General features: G+C 54.7%; 1 protein-coding gene across 2 annotated transcripts; it reads left to right on the forward strand.

Moving 5' to 3' along the window:
- Positions 1-111: 111 nt before the first annotated feature.
- NCDN (neurochondrin) lies at positions 112-9057 on the forward strand. 2 transcript variants are annotated; one of them, XM_032495905.1, is made up of 8 exons: positions 112-196; positions 473-540; positions 1418-1558; positions 2667-3635; positions 4661-4902; positions 5477-5701; positions 6089-6231; positions 7527-9054. In XM_032495905.1, the coding sequence occupies exons 2-8, from the start codon at positions 508-510 to the stop codon at positions 7961-7963; spliced, it is 2190 nt and encodes a 729-aa protein (XP_032351796.1). In that variant the 5' UTR covers positions 112-196; positions 473-507; the 3' UTR covers positions 7964-9054. The 2 variants fall into 2 exon arrangements, with proteins under 2 accessions (XP_032351796.1, XP_006186365.1); XM_006186303.3 differs by lacking the exon at positions 473-540 and having other exon boundaries at positions 117-196; positions 7527-9057.
- The last annotated feature ends 5613 nt before the right edge of the window (positions 9058-14670 follow it).

Below are 14670 nucleotides of genomic sequence, written 5' to 3' on the forward strand. Positions count from 1 at the left end.
CTACGGCTTAGCGCCCAGCCTTACCATTGGCCAGAGCTTGGAGTGAGGCCGCCGCCGATTGGTCGAGATCGCTGCGGGGGTGGGGGTGGAGCTGCAGCTGCCCGGAGCCGGGAGTGGGCAACGCGGCGTGAGCAGCGGCCCCAGGCTCAGGAGCATCGCGTTTGGAGAAGACTTCGCTGCTCGGGGCCGCAGCCTGGTGAGCTCAGCCCCCTTCAGGCACCCCTCCCCTACATCCCAGCCGGGGCCACTCCGAGCCGGCGCTGATCGATGCCGACACACCCCGGGGACCCTATCGTGACTCCATCTCGCCATATCGCGACATCATCGTGCCCTGTCGAGACTCCATTTTGTCACAGCCCTTCTCAATATATAGCTATATCTTTTTTTAAAATTTGCCCTGTCATCTTTGGGGGCTGTCCCATGTCGTGATTTTGCCCTGATCTCTCCGTGACATCACCGCGCCATCGTGAAGTGTGATCTCATCGCTGCCCTGTCGTGACTTCATCAATGTCGTGTTGTGACCTGGCTGCGGCGGGACAGGTGGTGACCGCCAAGAACCCTTCTCCCTTTCTCCTCTTCCCATCTCAGCAGCCCCGCTTCGATTATCCGGCTTTTGGATTCTCCGTTGTCCTGGGAGCTACCCGGGACCCCTTCTTGCTTCTCCAGCCCCTGCCGGCACCCACAGGCTGGTAGCCAGACGGGGAGGGCGAGAAGAGGGAGTGCAAGGGGTTAATTCTGCTGCTGCTTCTGCTGCTTCTGCTGCTGTTGCTGCTGCAGCTTCTGCCCGAGGGAGGGAAAGGAGAGGAGGCAAAGAGCCTGCGGGGGCGACTGAGAGCCCTGGCTGGAGGGGTGGGGTCCCCAGAGGGGTGTCAGAGCCTTCCCTGGTTAGTACCCTGCTTCCTCACTTCTGCTGAAGCTTGCCTCCTGCCTCTTCTGAAGAAGGGAGGGGAAAGGAAACCTAGGATGCCCTTTTCCCTCATGTTAGCTTGAGTCCGGATAATCGAACTTCACCCATATATGTCTCCATCCCTCCCTGTCTGTCCTCACCACTCCCTTCCTCCCTGTATGCCTGGTGGAGGGAGACAAAACCTGGCCTCTGGTGCCAGGGGGCATCTGAGTAGTGGGCCAGCCCCCTCCCACCCCCAGGAGATTGGTGAGGAGAGCTGTCCAGTTGAGCAGCAGGATGCATGGTCCTTCTTTCCCGCTTTCTGGAGGTGACCTTGGACCAGGGTCCCTTCTTTATCCCTAAGGACTTGAGGGTCCAGCCCCTTAAAGGGACTCCCCCAAGAGAAGTCAGTCCCGAGGAGTCCATCCTCCTGATCCTCCCCTCCCTCTGTGCTAATCCCTCCCTCCATCCTCCACTCCCACCCCCACCCCTCCTCTGCAGAGGGATGCTCAGTCCCTCTTGTGTTCACAGTTGGGCAAGGCGGGCATCATGGCCTCGGATTGCGAGCCAGCTCTGAACCAAGCAGAGGGCCGAAACCCCACCCTGGAACGCTACCTGGGAGCCCTCCGTGAGGCCAAGAATGACAGCGAGCAGTTTGCAGCCCTGCTGCTAGTAAGGAACTGACTGAAAATTGGGAGTGGGAAGGGCTGGGTGGTTGGGCCCCCTAGGAATGGGGTCAGAAATCCCCTAGGATACATAGATGGTGCTGATAACCCTGGAGACACCAAAGAAGGCCCCAGGTGCCTGCCTGTGGACTCATTTTTGCTCCCCTGAGGAGGGAAGCAAAGGGGAGAATGGGGGTGAATAAGGCTTATGGCCCTAGGAGCTTTGGAAGAGGCTGCCTGGGTCTGCTCTCTGGGGCGTCCCAGAGCAGATGGGAGTTGACTCACAGGGTAACAGCAGCAGGTAGTAACTAGTGCAGAGTACTTGAGGGCTGGGGATGATTGTTTTGGGGGTGGAGAGAGTTGCAGGACTGGAAGTGACTGGGAAAGGGTCCTAGGGGATGGCCAGGATCGCAATATGTAGGTTGAGGGTAAAGGATCTGGTTCAGGGCTTAGCCCTATTGGAGGAACCCAAGCTGGGGACAGCAGAACAGGAGCTGCATTGCTGGGAAGGGGGGGGGTTGATGGGGGGGGTGAAGGGAGGAGGGAGTACAGCCGCTGCTTGTTTGCCATGGCAACAGGGAGAAGGCTCCAGAGTCAAGGGCTCACACTGCAGCAGAGGAGGTGTTTAGGTGAAATGTAAGGGGAAATGTTTTGACAGGCTGCGCGGCGAGACACAGGAGCCATTTCCCCTGAGAAGGTGGCGGGAATGGATCAGAGGCTTCTCTGGAGATACAGTTAAGGAGGGACCCTAAATCCTTAGAAGATTTTAAACACTGAGTTGTAAGCCTCTTCCAGCTCAGGTTGTGGGCATCTAGCATAGACATCAGGAGGAACTTCCCAACTGACCAGGTGCTGAAACGGCAGAACGAGTAGTAGAGGAGGACTGGACCTCCCTTCCACAGGGGTTATCGTAGATGAGGGATCCCAGGGGTCACACCTTTCTGTCTCTGAGGAGAAGGAAGGAGCTGGATGAAGTGACATCTGAGATGCTTCCTTATCCCAGAGTGAGTCCTGTTACATAACCCTAATCCTGCTAATGGTCAACCCCCAGGGTGCAGGAGACAGTCTTTGACACCTCTTCCTTTCATCCCACTGATGGCACATACCTCCCTTAGGTGACCAAGGCAGTCAAAGCAGGTGACATCGATGCCAAAACTCGGCGGCGGATCTTTGATGCCGTCGGCTTCACCTTCCCCAATCGTCTCCTGACCTCCAAGGAGGCGCCAGATGGCTGCCCCGACCACGTTCTCCGGGCCCTGGGCGTGGCCCTGCTGGCCTGCTTCTGCAGCGACCCTGAACTAGCCGCCCATCCCCAGGTCCTGAACAAGATCCCCATCCTTAGCACCTTCCTCACAGCCCGGGGGGACCCTGATGATGCTGCCCGCCGTTCCATGATCGATGACACCTACCAGTGCCTGACAGCTGTGGCAGGCACACCCCGTGGGCCCCGACACCTAATTGCCGGAGGCACCGTGTCTGCCCTGTGTCAGGCATACCTGGGGCACGGCTATGGCTTTGACCAGGCCCTGGCACTCCTAGTGGGGCTGCTGGCTGCTGCCGAGACACAGTGCTGGAAGGAGGCCGAGCCCGACCTGCTGGCTGTTTTGCGGGGCCTCAGTGAAGATTTCCAGAAAGCTGAGGATGCCAGCAAGTTTGAGCTCTGCCAGCTGCTGCCCCTCTTTCTGCCCCCGACAACCGTGCCCTCGGAATGCCTCCGGGATCTGCAGGCCGGGCTGGCACGCATCCTAGGCAGCAAGCTGAGCTCCTGGCAGCGCAACCCCGCACTGAAGCTGGCAGCTCGCCTGGCGCACGCCTGCGGCTCCGACTGGATCCCAGCGGGCAACTCCGGGAGCAAGTTCCTGGCCCTGCTGGTGAACCTGGCATGCGTGGAGGTGCGGCTGGCACTGGAGGAGACAGGCACAGAGGTGAAAGAAGATGTGGTGACCGCCTGCTATGCCCTCATGGAGTTGGGGATCCAGGAATGCACCCGCTGTGAGCAGTCACTGCTTAAGGAGCCACAGAAGGTGCAGCTCGTGAGCGTCATGAAGGAGGCCATCGGGTCTGTCATCCACTACTTGCAGCAGGTGAGGATGCAGTGGCCCACAGAGGGGGCTCAGTGTGGGGACGAGCCAGAAGGCAAGGGAAAGCGGGGAGTGAATTCCCTGCACCTGGGTGTAAAGGGGAAGCATTGAAGACGCACCTACTAAAGGCTGATCCTGCAGCACTCCAGGGAGTAGTGTGTGGCCAAGCCCCCCTCTCTCTCCCTCCCTGAGCCTCCACACAAGCACCATACCACACACCATATGTGCACTCATATCACAGTACACACACGCGCACACGCAACACAGTAACCTCCCACTCACAACCCTCCCCCCAGTCCACACACACAAAATTGAAGCAGTCTGTTCTTCTCAATCTATAGCATTGTTTTACACACATACACAACAAACTTGTAACTGTGCAGGGAGAAGGACCAGGGCAGCCTGGTTCATGGCCTCTGTAGAGGTTCAGCTAACTCCATTTGATTGCCTCCCTGGCCTCCCCAACATCCCCTCCTCCCTCCCTGTCTGGGAATCCAGCTCTCTGTCCCACAGGGGTTCACTCAGAACTCTGGTCTCTGAATTCACCAGCCATAGTTCCCACCCACCATGCCAAGCTCCCGTTGTCTCATTCTTTCTGATTTAGCCAGAAAGGGGGCTTCTCTCCCACCACTGAGGGTATTTACCTAGTAGCCAGCATCCAGGCCTCCCACTCGAGGTCAGAGCCACTGTTAAGGGAGTGTTTACTTAGCTTTGGATCTGTGAGTTTCCTTCTAACCTTGAGATACTTTAGAGGTGAGGGACAGGTGGAGGTGACTTGAGTACCAGAGAGTGCAGGGGCATGTCGTATGAAGTCCAGCTTGCTCAGCAGGCAGGCCCTGAGGGCCTGCTCCATGCCCAGACCCTTCGAGTGTGTCCCTACCAGGTGCTGGGTGCTCAAGGCCTACCTTTGAAGGGCTCACAGGCCAGTATTCCCTTCTAGCTTTGTTATTTCTAGGCTGGCTGGCATGGCGACCAGGCAGGGGAGGGTCTCTGGTCCTGCTCCATCTCAAGGGGTCCTTTGGCAACAGGTGGGGCAGGAGAAGCAGAAGGAGCCTTTTGTGTTTGCTTCTGTGCGGATCCTGGGTGCCTGGCTGGCCGAGGAGACCTCATCCCTGCGCAAGGAGGTCTGCCAGCTGCTGCCCTTCCTCGTGCGCTATGCCAAGACCCTCTACGAGGAGGCTGAGGAGGCCAATGACCTCTCCCAGCAGGTGGCCACCCTGGCCATCTCCCCCACCACCCCAGGGCCCACCTGGCCAGGGGACGCTCTCCGGTGAGTTTGCAGTTATGGTCTGTTCAGCCAGACTGTTCTAAAGGAGAGTGTAACACAGGGACACCTCCTCTCCCCCCAAAATGGGCTGTGCTGGGTTTCCCGACTGGGGCATGAGACTTAATATTATTTCTGTTTGTTGGGGGAGCGGGGGGGCTGCTTCCCACCGGACACCTGGGCTGCCTTGTCTCACTTGCCAAGCCCAGATTACTCTGTAGAGAGAGAAATTCTGCTTGTTGAGCATCCCCTGCCTGCCAGGGTTTTTTACTATGCCCTTTACCAAAATGATCTCATTTGGTCCACACAGCAAATCTAGGACAGAAGTCTCATCCGTGCCTTCAGGATGAGGAAACAGGCTCCAGGAGGTTTAAGTAACTTGCCCACACTCACACTGGCTGGCAGAGCCCAAGTGTGACACAGGCCTGTGCAGCTCTGAAGCTTGTGCTCTTTCTGCAGTGCCTACAAAGATGTGTTCTCCTTCCCCCCACTTCCACTTCTCTTAGATGGGGCACCCACCCCAAAGGGAATCCTGTGCCTTCATCTCTCCCCTCAACATCTGTCCCTTCTACACCCCCAGGCTCCTTCTACCCGGCTGGTGCCACCTGACAGTCGAAGATGGGCCCCGGGAGATCCTGATCAAGGAGGGGGCCCCCTCACTACTGTGCAAGTATTTCCTGCAGCAGTGGGAACTCACATCCCCTGGCCATGACACCTCAGTGCTGCCCGACAGCGTGGAGATCGGCCTGCAGACCTGCTGTCACATCTTCCTCAACCTCGTGGTCACTGCACCGGGGCTGATCAAGTGAGGCCAGGGAGAAGGTTGCAGGAAGCAGAGGGCCTGCTCAAACTTGCCCCAAATCTCAACCTCCTACTCTGCTTCCCTGTGCCCATGGGTTCCTGTCAGTGCTAAAATGAAAGGGTCTCAGAATGGAGAGAGCCACCCCACACAAGGATTTGGCATCTCTGGAACCCCTCTGGGCATGTATGTCCACCTGATCCAGCCATAACCCAGTCTTACCCCCAGATGCCACAAATAGGGCCCAGAGTTAACTGTTCACCCTGCTACCACTGAATTTCTTGCCAAACCCTGGCCTGGTGAAGCTGGGAACCCAGGATCCCAGGTTTTCCCTGGGCTTGGTTGGGCTCTACTAATCCCCTGTCTCCCATCTTTCCCTCTTTTTCTCCCCAGGCGAGATGCCTGCTTCACGTCTCTAATGAACACCCTGATGGCGTCGCTGCCTGCACTGGTACAGCAGCAGGGGAGGCTGCTCCTGGCTGCCAACGTGGCCACCCTGGGCCTCCTCATGGCCCGGCTCCTTAGCACCTCTCCAGGTAAGCCCTGGGGACCCAGTCCTAACAGATAAAGGCAGAAGACTGTGGTGGGCCTGCTGTGGTCTGGGCATAAGTCACCATTTTCAGAAAATGGTTTTACAGAATTTTCTAATCAAGAGGAAATCTCCGAAGTGTGTCTCCATCCCCCGCCCCGCCCCACCCTCCTTCCCAAAATGATAACATTCTCTTCCTTCTGAAGACTTTTAAGGCAAGATCTGGTGGGTGTAAGCACAGGCCTGCTCAGAGGCACAGGCATAGGCACCTGGAATCCCCAGCAGCCCGAGGAATCTGAATTCTGTGTTTTCAAGGTGGAGCCGCCCCCACCCAGGCTTTGAGTCAAAAACATGACTTCTCCCCATTGAGGTTTTTCTCTGCTTGGCACCTCACCTCCCTTGTGACAGGCTTCCTTGCTCCTCGGCACCTACCTTCTCCCCCACCCACCTCACTCGGCTGCATGTTGGGGGGGAGGGGCATCCGCTCCAGCCCCTGCCAGCCCTCTGTGTCTCCCACTTTGGCCGTGGGTGTCTGCTTGGGTCCCTCTGTCCCCGCCTGTTCCCTGTGCCCCATCTGTCAGGTTGGAGGAGCTGCGCAGATGCCTGGGAACAGGGTGTAACAAGCCCGTACCCTCAGTTGCCTCTGTTCTCTGTGGCCGGGAGGCGGGGGAGGGGGTGGGTCCCGGCAGGAAGGGGAGCATGTCCTTGGTGGACCAGGAGCCGCTCTGCTCTCTAGCCCCCGTGCTCCCTCAGTCCAAGCTGCATCTCCACAGCCCCTGAGCAGAGCCCCAGTGCTGGTTCATCCACAGATGCCACCAGGTTAGCCTGACAGCCTCTAGAGGGGAGAGCCTCTGCAGTGCAGAGGCGAACCCCTGCAGGCGGGTGAGCCGAGCCTAGGCGCCAGCCCACGGCCCCCTCTGGCACCCTCTTCTGGCCTAAGAATCAAATTGCTGGCCCCTCCTCAGCCTTTAAAGGTCTTGGCCTGGCAGAGGCTCCCCCCTCACTACTCAGACTATAGGAGGGTCCGACCACGAGGTTGAGTGTTCCAAGATTGTTACATTTCATTCTCATGACAGAGTTCTAAGATTAGCACTCTTGGCCCCGTTTTACAAGTTGAAGAAACAAGACCCAGAAAAGTGACCCAAGGTCACACAGTGAAGTCAGAGGTAGGGTTTGAACCCAGGCAGGCTGATTCTGGGCTATGCTTCAGCTCCTGAGTGTGCCCACTAGGAAGGGAAAGGAAGGGTCTGGCGAGGCAGCTGGCCCCTCTGGTTCATGCCCCCCTCCCTCCTTGCCTTCCAGCTCTTCAGGGAACACCAGCGTCCCGAGGTTTCTTCGCAGCCGCCATCCTCTTCCTGTCGCAATCCCACGTGGCACGGGCCACGCCTGGCTCAGACCAGGCAGTGCTAGCCCTGTCCCCTGACTATGAGGGCATCTGGGCTGATCTGCAGGAGCTCTGGTTCCTGGGCATGCAGGCCTTCACGGGCTGCGTACCCCTGCTGCCCTGGCTGGCCCCCGCCGCCCTGCGTTCCCGCTGGCCGCAGGAGCTGCTCCAGCTGCTGGGCAGCGTCAGCCCCAACTCCGTCAAGCCTGAGATGGTAGCTGCCTATCAGGGTGTCCTGGTTGAGTTGGCTCGGGCCAACCGGCTGTGCCGGGAGGCCATGAGGCTGCAGGCGGGCGAGGAGACAGCCAGCCACTACCGCATGGCTGCCCTGGAGCAATGCCTGGCAGAGCCCTGAGGGGGCACCCACTGGGGACAGACCCGGGGGCGGGCGGGAAGGGAAGGAGGGAGGAGGCATCTTCCCTGAAGCCCCCAAATTGGACCCCGTCCCTGAACTCCCCCCCCAAACACCCCAGCTTTCTGGCTTTTCCGAGGGTGAGGGCATGGTGCCCACCCTTCAAGTGTAGGAACTGCGTCACGCCCCCCTGGGCCCGCTCAGGGGCAGGGATTGGCTTGGAAATCAGCGTGGCTGTCCCTGCCAGGCCAGGGGGAGGTTGGAGCAGCCCCCAGGGTGGGGGGCAGTAGGTGTCATTGTGCCCAATGTCTGGCTCCCTCACAGGAGGGAGGACCCCACGTGGGACAGGGCTGGCAGGAGCCGGCTGCCTCAGCCCATGTGCCCTGCCGGCCAGGGCGTGGGCTCCCCTAGGCTGTGGTGCCCCTTGGGCCTTCCAGGTCCACGTCCTTTAAGTTGGCCGTTTGGTTCTTGCCCTTGGCCCCCTTGGGCAGAGAGCAGGCTCAGGCCATTGACATCGCAGTTCTTCCTCTCAACTCCAGTGACCCAGGGTCTGAACTGCCCCAGCCTTCCAGGGAGACCTGAGGCAGACAGGCCTGGTGGGGGGTCGGGAAACCTCCTTCCACCTGAGCTTCCTTGAGGGGACCCAGGAGCCCTGGGGCCCTGGTCTCTAAGCTTTTTGTGTCATGTTGCAGCAGAGTGACAATGGGGGTTGGGGAGTTATTTATTTTGCCTGTCCTTATCCCTGCTTGGACACCTGAGCATCTGGTCCCTATCTCCCTGGTGCCATCTGGCCTGGCTGGAGCCAGGAACCAGAGGGACGCTTCCCAGAATCCGCATGTTTCCCTAGTGATTGCACCCCATCGCCATCGTGGTGCCTGGCTTTAACTCCCATCCCTGCTTTTGACTCCTCTGTAGAGAGACGCGACTGGCGGCTCCAGCAGGGACTACCTTTCTTATGAACCCAGGGGACCCCCCAAACCCGATTCCTTGCTTCCCTTCCCCCTACCCTTCCCCCCTCCCTCCCCCAGTGCGTTCTGTGATCGCCAAGTTCAAAGCTGTGCACATGTGGACACTCAATAAATGTTCATTGGTGACAACATGGCTCTTGTGTGGTCTGTCCTGCACCTTCTTCCTTCCAGGCCCCCGCAGCTCACAACTACCATCTGCTAAACACACTTCTCAAGTGTCGTCCCATTCTACCCTCCCAAGAATGTGATGAAGCAGGCATCATACCAATTCTGCAGGCATGGGTAGGTGATTTGCCCAAGGTGTTGGAGCTAGGAAGTGCCAAAGCCTGCACTTGACACAGGCCATCTGACCCCTCAGCCCACACCTTTCAGTGCCAGAACAGGTTGCAGACTCAGATGTTTTGTATTGTTTGTTTTTGAGGGGGAGATAATTAGGTTTCTTCACTGATTTCCTTGGAGAAGGTGCTGGGGTTTGAACCCCTGACCTCTTGGGTGACCTATTGGGTGCTGAGTAAGTGCTCTACCACTTGAGCTATACCCTTCCCCTCTTGCCCAGCAGACTCAGATGTTAAAGTGGTGGGGCTTGTGGGGCTCATGCTTTCCCATGCAAATGAAGTGCTGCCCTTCCACATCAGCAGGTGGTTGCCAAGTATCACTGTCACATCCTCCAATTTTTAAAGAGAAAGTCAGAAATCCTAATTTTTATGTGAAACCCGATTTTGAATGTTGATAATTTTTTAAATTAAATCACTGCAACCCCAACAGAACATCTGCAGGCCAAATGTGACTTTCAGGCAACCAGGTCTTCACCTCTGTTCTATGCCAAGTGAGAAGGGGAAGGGTCTGAGAGCTTCAGCAGAGACAACACACGAGCACCCACTGCTTCACCAGGCCTGAACCAAAGCTGTCAGCTTTGAGCCAGACCAGGCCCACACTGCAGACTCTTCTCCACCTAGGCCCTCAAGCTTAAAAGCATTCACTGCACATGTCCCAAGTTCCTACCTGTGGCTGGCTGTGCATAGACAGAAAGGAATGTTCATTAATCTGTTGGATGTACTGTAAGTCTTGTCCTTGGCATGGATTTCCTGAAATCCCTGAAAAATATGAAAAGACTGACCCTGCCTGTCAAGCAGCTTAAAATCTAGAGGGGAAACAGACAAGGCAACGGACAACTCCTAAAGATGTAAACAGTTGCTGCTGTGTAGGGTCTGAATGAAGTGTGGTTGGAGCATAAGAGCCCCTCAGCCTAGCTGAATAAGTCCCAGAAAACTCAGAGGAAGTGTGTTCAGAGACCTGAAGGGAGGAGGGACTAGCCAGGTAGACAAGCAGAGGAACAACAGGTATAAAGGCATGCAAGCTTGGGAACTGCAGGTAGGTCATTACTACTACAGTTGGAGTGTGAACTGGGGAGTGCTGGAAGATGAGGTGGGACCAGTGGACATGGACCAGATCTTAGAAGTCCTGCTGTGCCGGGCTAAGAAGCTTAGATGTGGGATCGTGCTGAGGCTGTAGATTTTTGAGCAGACTGAATGTGATTCAGTATGCATTTTACAAAGACGACTTTGGCTGCAAAAGGGGCAACTGAGGCGGGGAGCTCAGGAGGCAGTAAGTCTGAACTAAGCCAGTGGCGGTGAGGGTGGAAGAAGTATAGGTAGGGGTTAGTTAATAGGTCTTAGTGATTGATTAGAATGAAGAGGGACAGAGAACGAAAGGTGACTCCCAGATTCCCGATCTGGGCCACTGAGTAGATAACAGGGCCATTCACTGTCACAGGGAACACGGAGAGAAACAGTTTTGTGCAAAATATAAGCTCATTTTGTTAAATGGTGAATTTGTGCAGCTTGTCTCCACGAGGCATTTACTCTCTGCAGTTTGGAGCTCAGAGAGAGGTCTGGGCAAGTGACAGATTTAGGAGTTGTCAGTAGAGAGGGTCCTAAAAGTAATGGGAGTGACTGAGGTCACCTGGGGAAGTGTAAAGAGAAGGGAAGAGCCCCAAAGCAAATGGCAACTTACCCCTGGTCCCTGCTCTCAGTACTCTCCCTCGTGCGGTGAGAAAGCCAAATCTTTCAGGAAGCCTCAAAATACACGGCAGACTGAGCGCTGTAATTTGTTGAGGGATGGTCAGAGAGTCCTGGGCTCTGGAATGAGGAGAGGGCTAGGCTAGCTTGGTGAGACCTGCCTAGCTTCTTAGATAATTCACCAGTGAGAGAATGGTTGCAAGATGTAACCACGAGGTGGCGCCTCAGCATCTTCTTGCGCCAGATTTCCCCCACCCAGCAAAAACCCGGCCAGGTCCAGAGCAGGTCGTCAAAGGCTAGGAGAAGGGTGGCTGTGTCAGCAATAAAGGAGGCAGGCTTGAGTTTTTTCTTCACATTAAGTTGAAATGCAAGCTCAATTTTTGAAAAGAGAGAGAAAGATTTGAGCCTGGGAGAAGAGCAATACGGCAAGTGTGCCAAAGGGGAGTCCATGTATGTTTGAATATGTGCCCCTATGTGTCAATATATGTCCTGTGTCTTCATGTGTATATGTGTTTCCCATGAGTGTCTCTGTGTGTGTCGTGTGTTGTGTGCCCAAGAGTGTCTGTGTGCGTACTCCTGTGCACATTCCAGGCCTCCACACGAGTGCATGTGTTCCAGAAAACACGCAATCAGCAATGCCTACCTCCATCCCTCAGAAAGTGAGGAGTCCCTTGCCCTGAAAGAGAAGGGCAACAGAGTCTGAAGCCATAGGACCCTGAAGTTCTGAGGAGCCCCCAAAGCAGCAGCAGACCATGGAGGCCATCCCTCACCCCAGGAGCCATAAGCAAAATCATTCATATATCAAATGACTTTCCCGGATTATACCTGGGCTCTATATTTAGCTATCCAGGATCATGTTCGCATGGAGGCTTCCTAAAGTATACCTGAATAGGCTGAGGGATTCATAAATCCATCCATTCATTCATTTATCATTTATTTAATAAGCATTTACTGAACACCTGCCATGTACCAAGCCCAGTGCTAGACACATTGTCTTTCTCCTTTCATCTTCTTCTTGTGAACTGCTTCATGAAGCAGGAAAGGAAATTTAATTGCAGCTGTGAAGAGCCTGGAATACTGGTTAGAGTGTTTAAACATTTTTTCCCTAAAGATGGGCCACAGGGAGACCCAGGGGAAATTTCATTCAGGAGGGAACATGGTCCAGTCACTACTGTTGTTGAACAGAATTGGAATTGGATCAGAAGAGATATGAATGAAGGCAGGAGACCAGTTGAGGGGCTGTTGCAAGGGTCTAATCAGTGGTTCTCAGACTCTACTGTGCTTCTGAGTCACCCTACAAGCTTGTGGCTGAGCCCCACACACAGGAGGTCTGGGGTAGGGTCCAGGAACTGACATTTCTAACATATTCCCAGATGTCGTAGGTGATGCTGGTCCAGGGACCACACTTTGAGAACTACTGGGCTATAAGAAAGAGTATATAGTAGCTTAAGGTGCTGACAAAAGATGGAGAGAGATGCTTAAGGATTAGAAATGATGACATTCTATGAGGATTAGCTTATGGGGATGAGGAAAACGTCAGAGCCTGGGATGATTCTTTTTAATCTGAAGGATGGTGGTGCCATTTACAGAACCACAGGACACAGGAGAAGCAGACTGGGGTCGGTGGTCAAGGTGGAGGAGATAGCAAGTTCGGTCTGGGACTTGGAAAGGCTCAGATGGCTGCAACAAGATGCCTGGAGGAAATATCTAGCTGGCAATTGCATCTTTAGGTCTGGATTTCTAGTGAGAGATACAGACTGGAGATAACAAGGTTGGGAGATAACAGCAGACAGGTAGTCATTAAACTCTTGAGAGGGGGTGAACTCACTCGTCAAGAGTGTACATGGGAAGAAAGGGCAGAAGCTTCAACTCTGAGAATGACTAACTTGACATTAAGGATGTGGGTGAAAAGAGAGGAGATAGAAAAGAAGACAGAGAAATGGTCAGAGGAGGAAAGTGAAGGAAGAAGGGGGTGTCAAGCTGCAGGGAAGTAGGTGAGGGAATGCAAGGAAGCCACTGGACAGGCAGTGCCCCCACCCCGGTTCTGGCCTTCCCAAGCCTACTGGAGAGAGCAGGGGATCCCCAGAGCTAGCACAGGCATCATCAGCCTCCTCGCTCCTGGACTTCTCCCAAAGGGGCCCACCAATCTGCATGCACGCACTGACACACACACCTGCCCTGGAGCCTGACTGCTCATGTCCTGAGCATGAAGTTGAGGGTGAGGGGAAGAGAGGATTCATGTACCCACCCATATAGGTACATGCACATACTCCCAACCTCCGACCTGTCCTGGGCATGAAGATTGTAGGGCTACCCAATTCTGGTTCATCTACCACCTCAGCAGGTGGTTCCAGCCTCTGGAAAGTTCTTTTATTTGGGGGGGGGATTACTTTTTTTTTTTTTAATGGAGGTACTGGGGATCAAACCTAGGACCTCCTGCATGTTAAGCACTCACTGTACCACTGAGCTGTACTCTCCCCGCCTCTGGAAAGTTCTTAGTGATGAATCCTTGGCTGTTTTTAGCCTCCTCCTTTCCCCAAAATGCCCGCAGGGTGAGATGACCCATACCTAAGCTGTACACCTGACTTGTGCCTTCTGGGATGCCTCCTCTCAGGTCTCCCCCATATACGTTCCCTGGCTCAATGGTGTTGCCTTTACCTCCCTTTCTCCTCTAATCTAGCTCAATAGTTTTACCTTTACTTTCTCATCTTCCACTTCACTAGAAAGGGGCTTAAGAAAACATCTAGTCCTCTCTTCCTGCCCCTACTTTTTTATTGAAGTTGCAGAAATTGAGGTCAGAGAGGAAAAGGGACTTGCCTAGGATCACACAGTTTATTGGAATCAGGACTAAATTACAGGCACCTGAGTCTAAGGCAACACAGAATAGTAATTCTGAGCACGGACAGGGGCCAGCAGCAGACTGCCCCAGCTCTGCTGCTAAACTAGCTGCTTGACCATGGACAAATCATGTCAACTCTCTGTGCCTCACTTTTCTAGCCTAAGGATGGGGCTGGTAAGGGTATCTATCTCACAGGGCTGTTGTGAGGGTTAAATAACTCAATATTCATCAAGTACTTAGCAAAAAGTCTGGCACACTAATAAATGTTTGCTGTGATTATTTCTACTCTGCCCTGGTCTAAGCATCTTCTTGCTTTTTAAAAACATCTTCCGTCTGCTTTCTTAATTCCTATTCCCCTTAGTATTCCTCTCATCTCCCTTTCTTTAATCTTCAACCCTGTTCCTCAGGAGGGGAGGGTTGGGTTTTGGGGGATAGAAAGGTGAAGTGACAGCAGAGACTGGAACGTGCTTGAAAGCCAGCCAGTGCCTACAATGGCAACACATAAACCCATAGCCTATGCATGTTAGTGTGATGATAGCACACGGTCCACACTGTGTCACTTACACACAGTTTCACTCAACATCCTCTGGGTATGACAGGCCCGCACTCAATCAGCCCAGCCTCTCATGGCTTCAGAAACATCTTGAACCATTCTCAATGGAACTCATGTCCAAACTCAGTCCCATGCAACTGTCTCTGGCCAGTTTGTGTCTCCAACTTCCTCAGACCCTGACTTGGCATTAGGAGTTACCAGCTGGAGGAAGCCTAAAGTAGGCAACTTGAGAGGGGCTTTGACCCAGAAATATGCAGAGGCGGTGATGGCCCCCAACTCACACACATACACGTGCACTGACATATGTGTGCACATGAGCCAGCGGGCTTGAC

Source organism: Camelus ferus, chromosome 13 (genome assembly GCF_009834535.1).
Source record: "Camelus ferus isolate YT-003-E chromosome 13, BCGSAC_Cfer_1.0, whole genome shotgun sequence".
NCBI lineage: Eukaryota > Metazoa > Chordata > Mammalia > Artiodactyla > Camelidae > Camelus > Camelus ferus.

Excerpts from the sequence above, each read along its gene's own strand:
- NCDN (XM_032495905.1), top strand. The coding sequence starts at position 508 with ATGTCGTGTTGTGACCTGGCTGCGGCGGGACAG. Across the intron at positions 1,559-2,666 it reads AGTTTGCAGCCCTGCTGCTA|GTGACCAAGGCAGTCAAAGC; the intron begins GTAAGGAACTGA and ends TACCTCCCTTAG. Across the intron at positions 6,232-7,526 it reads GCTCCTTAGCACCTCTCCAG|CTCTTCAGGGAACACCAGCG; the intron begins GTAAGCCCTGGG and ends CTTGCCTTCCAG.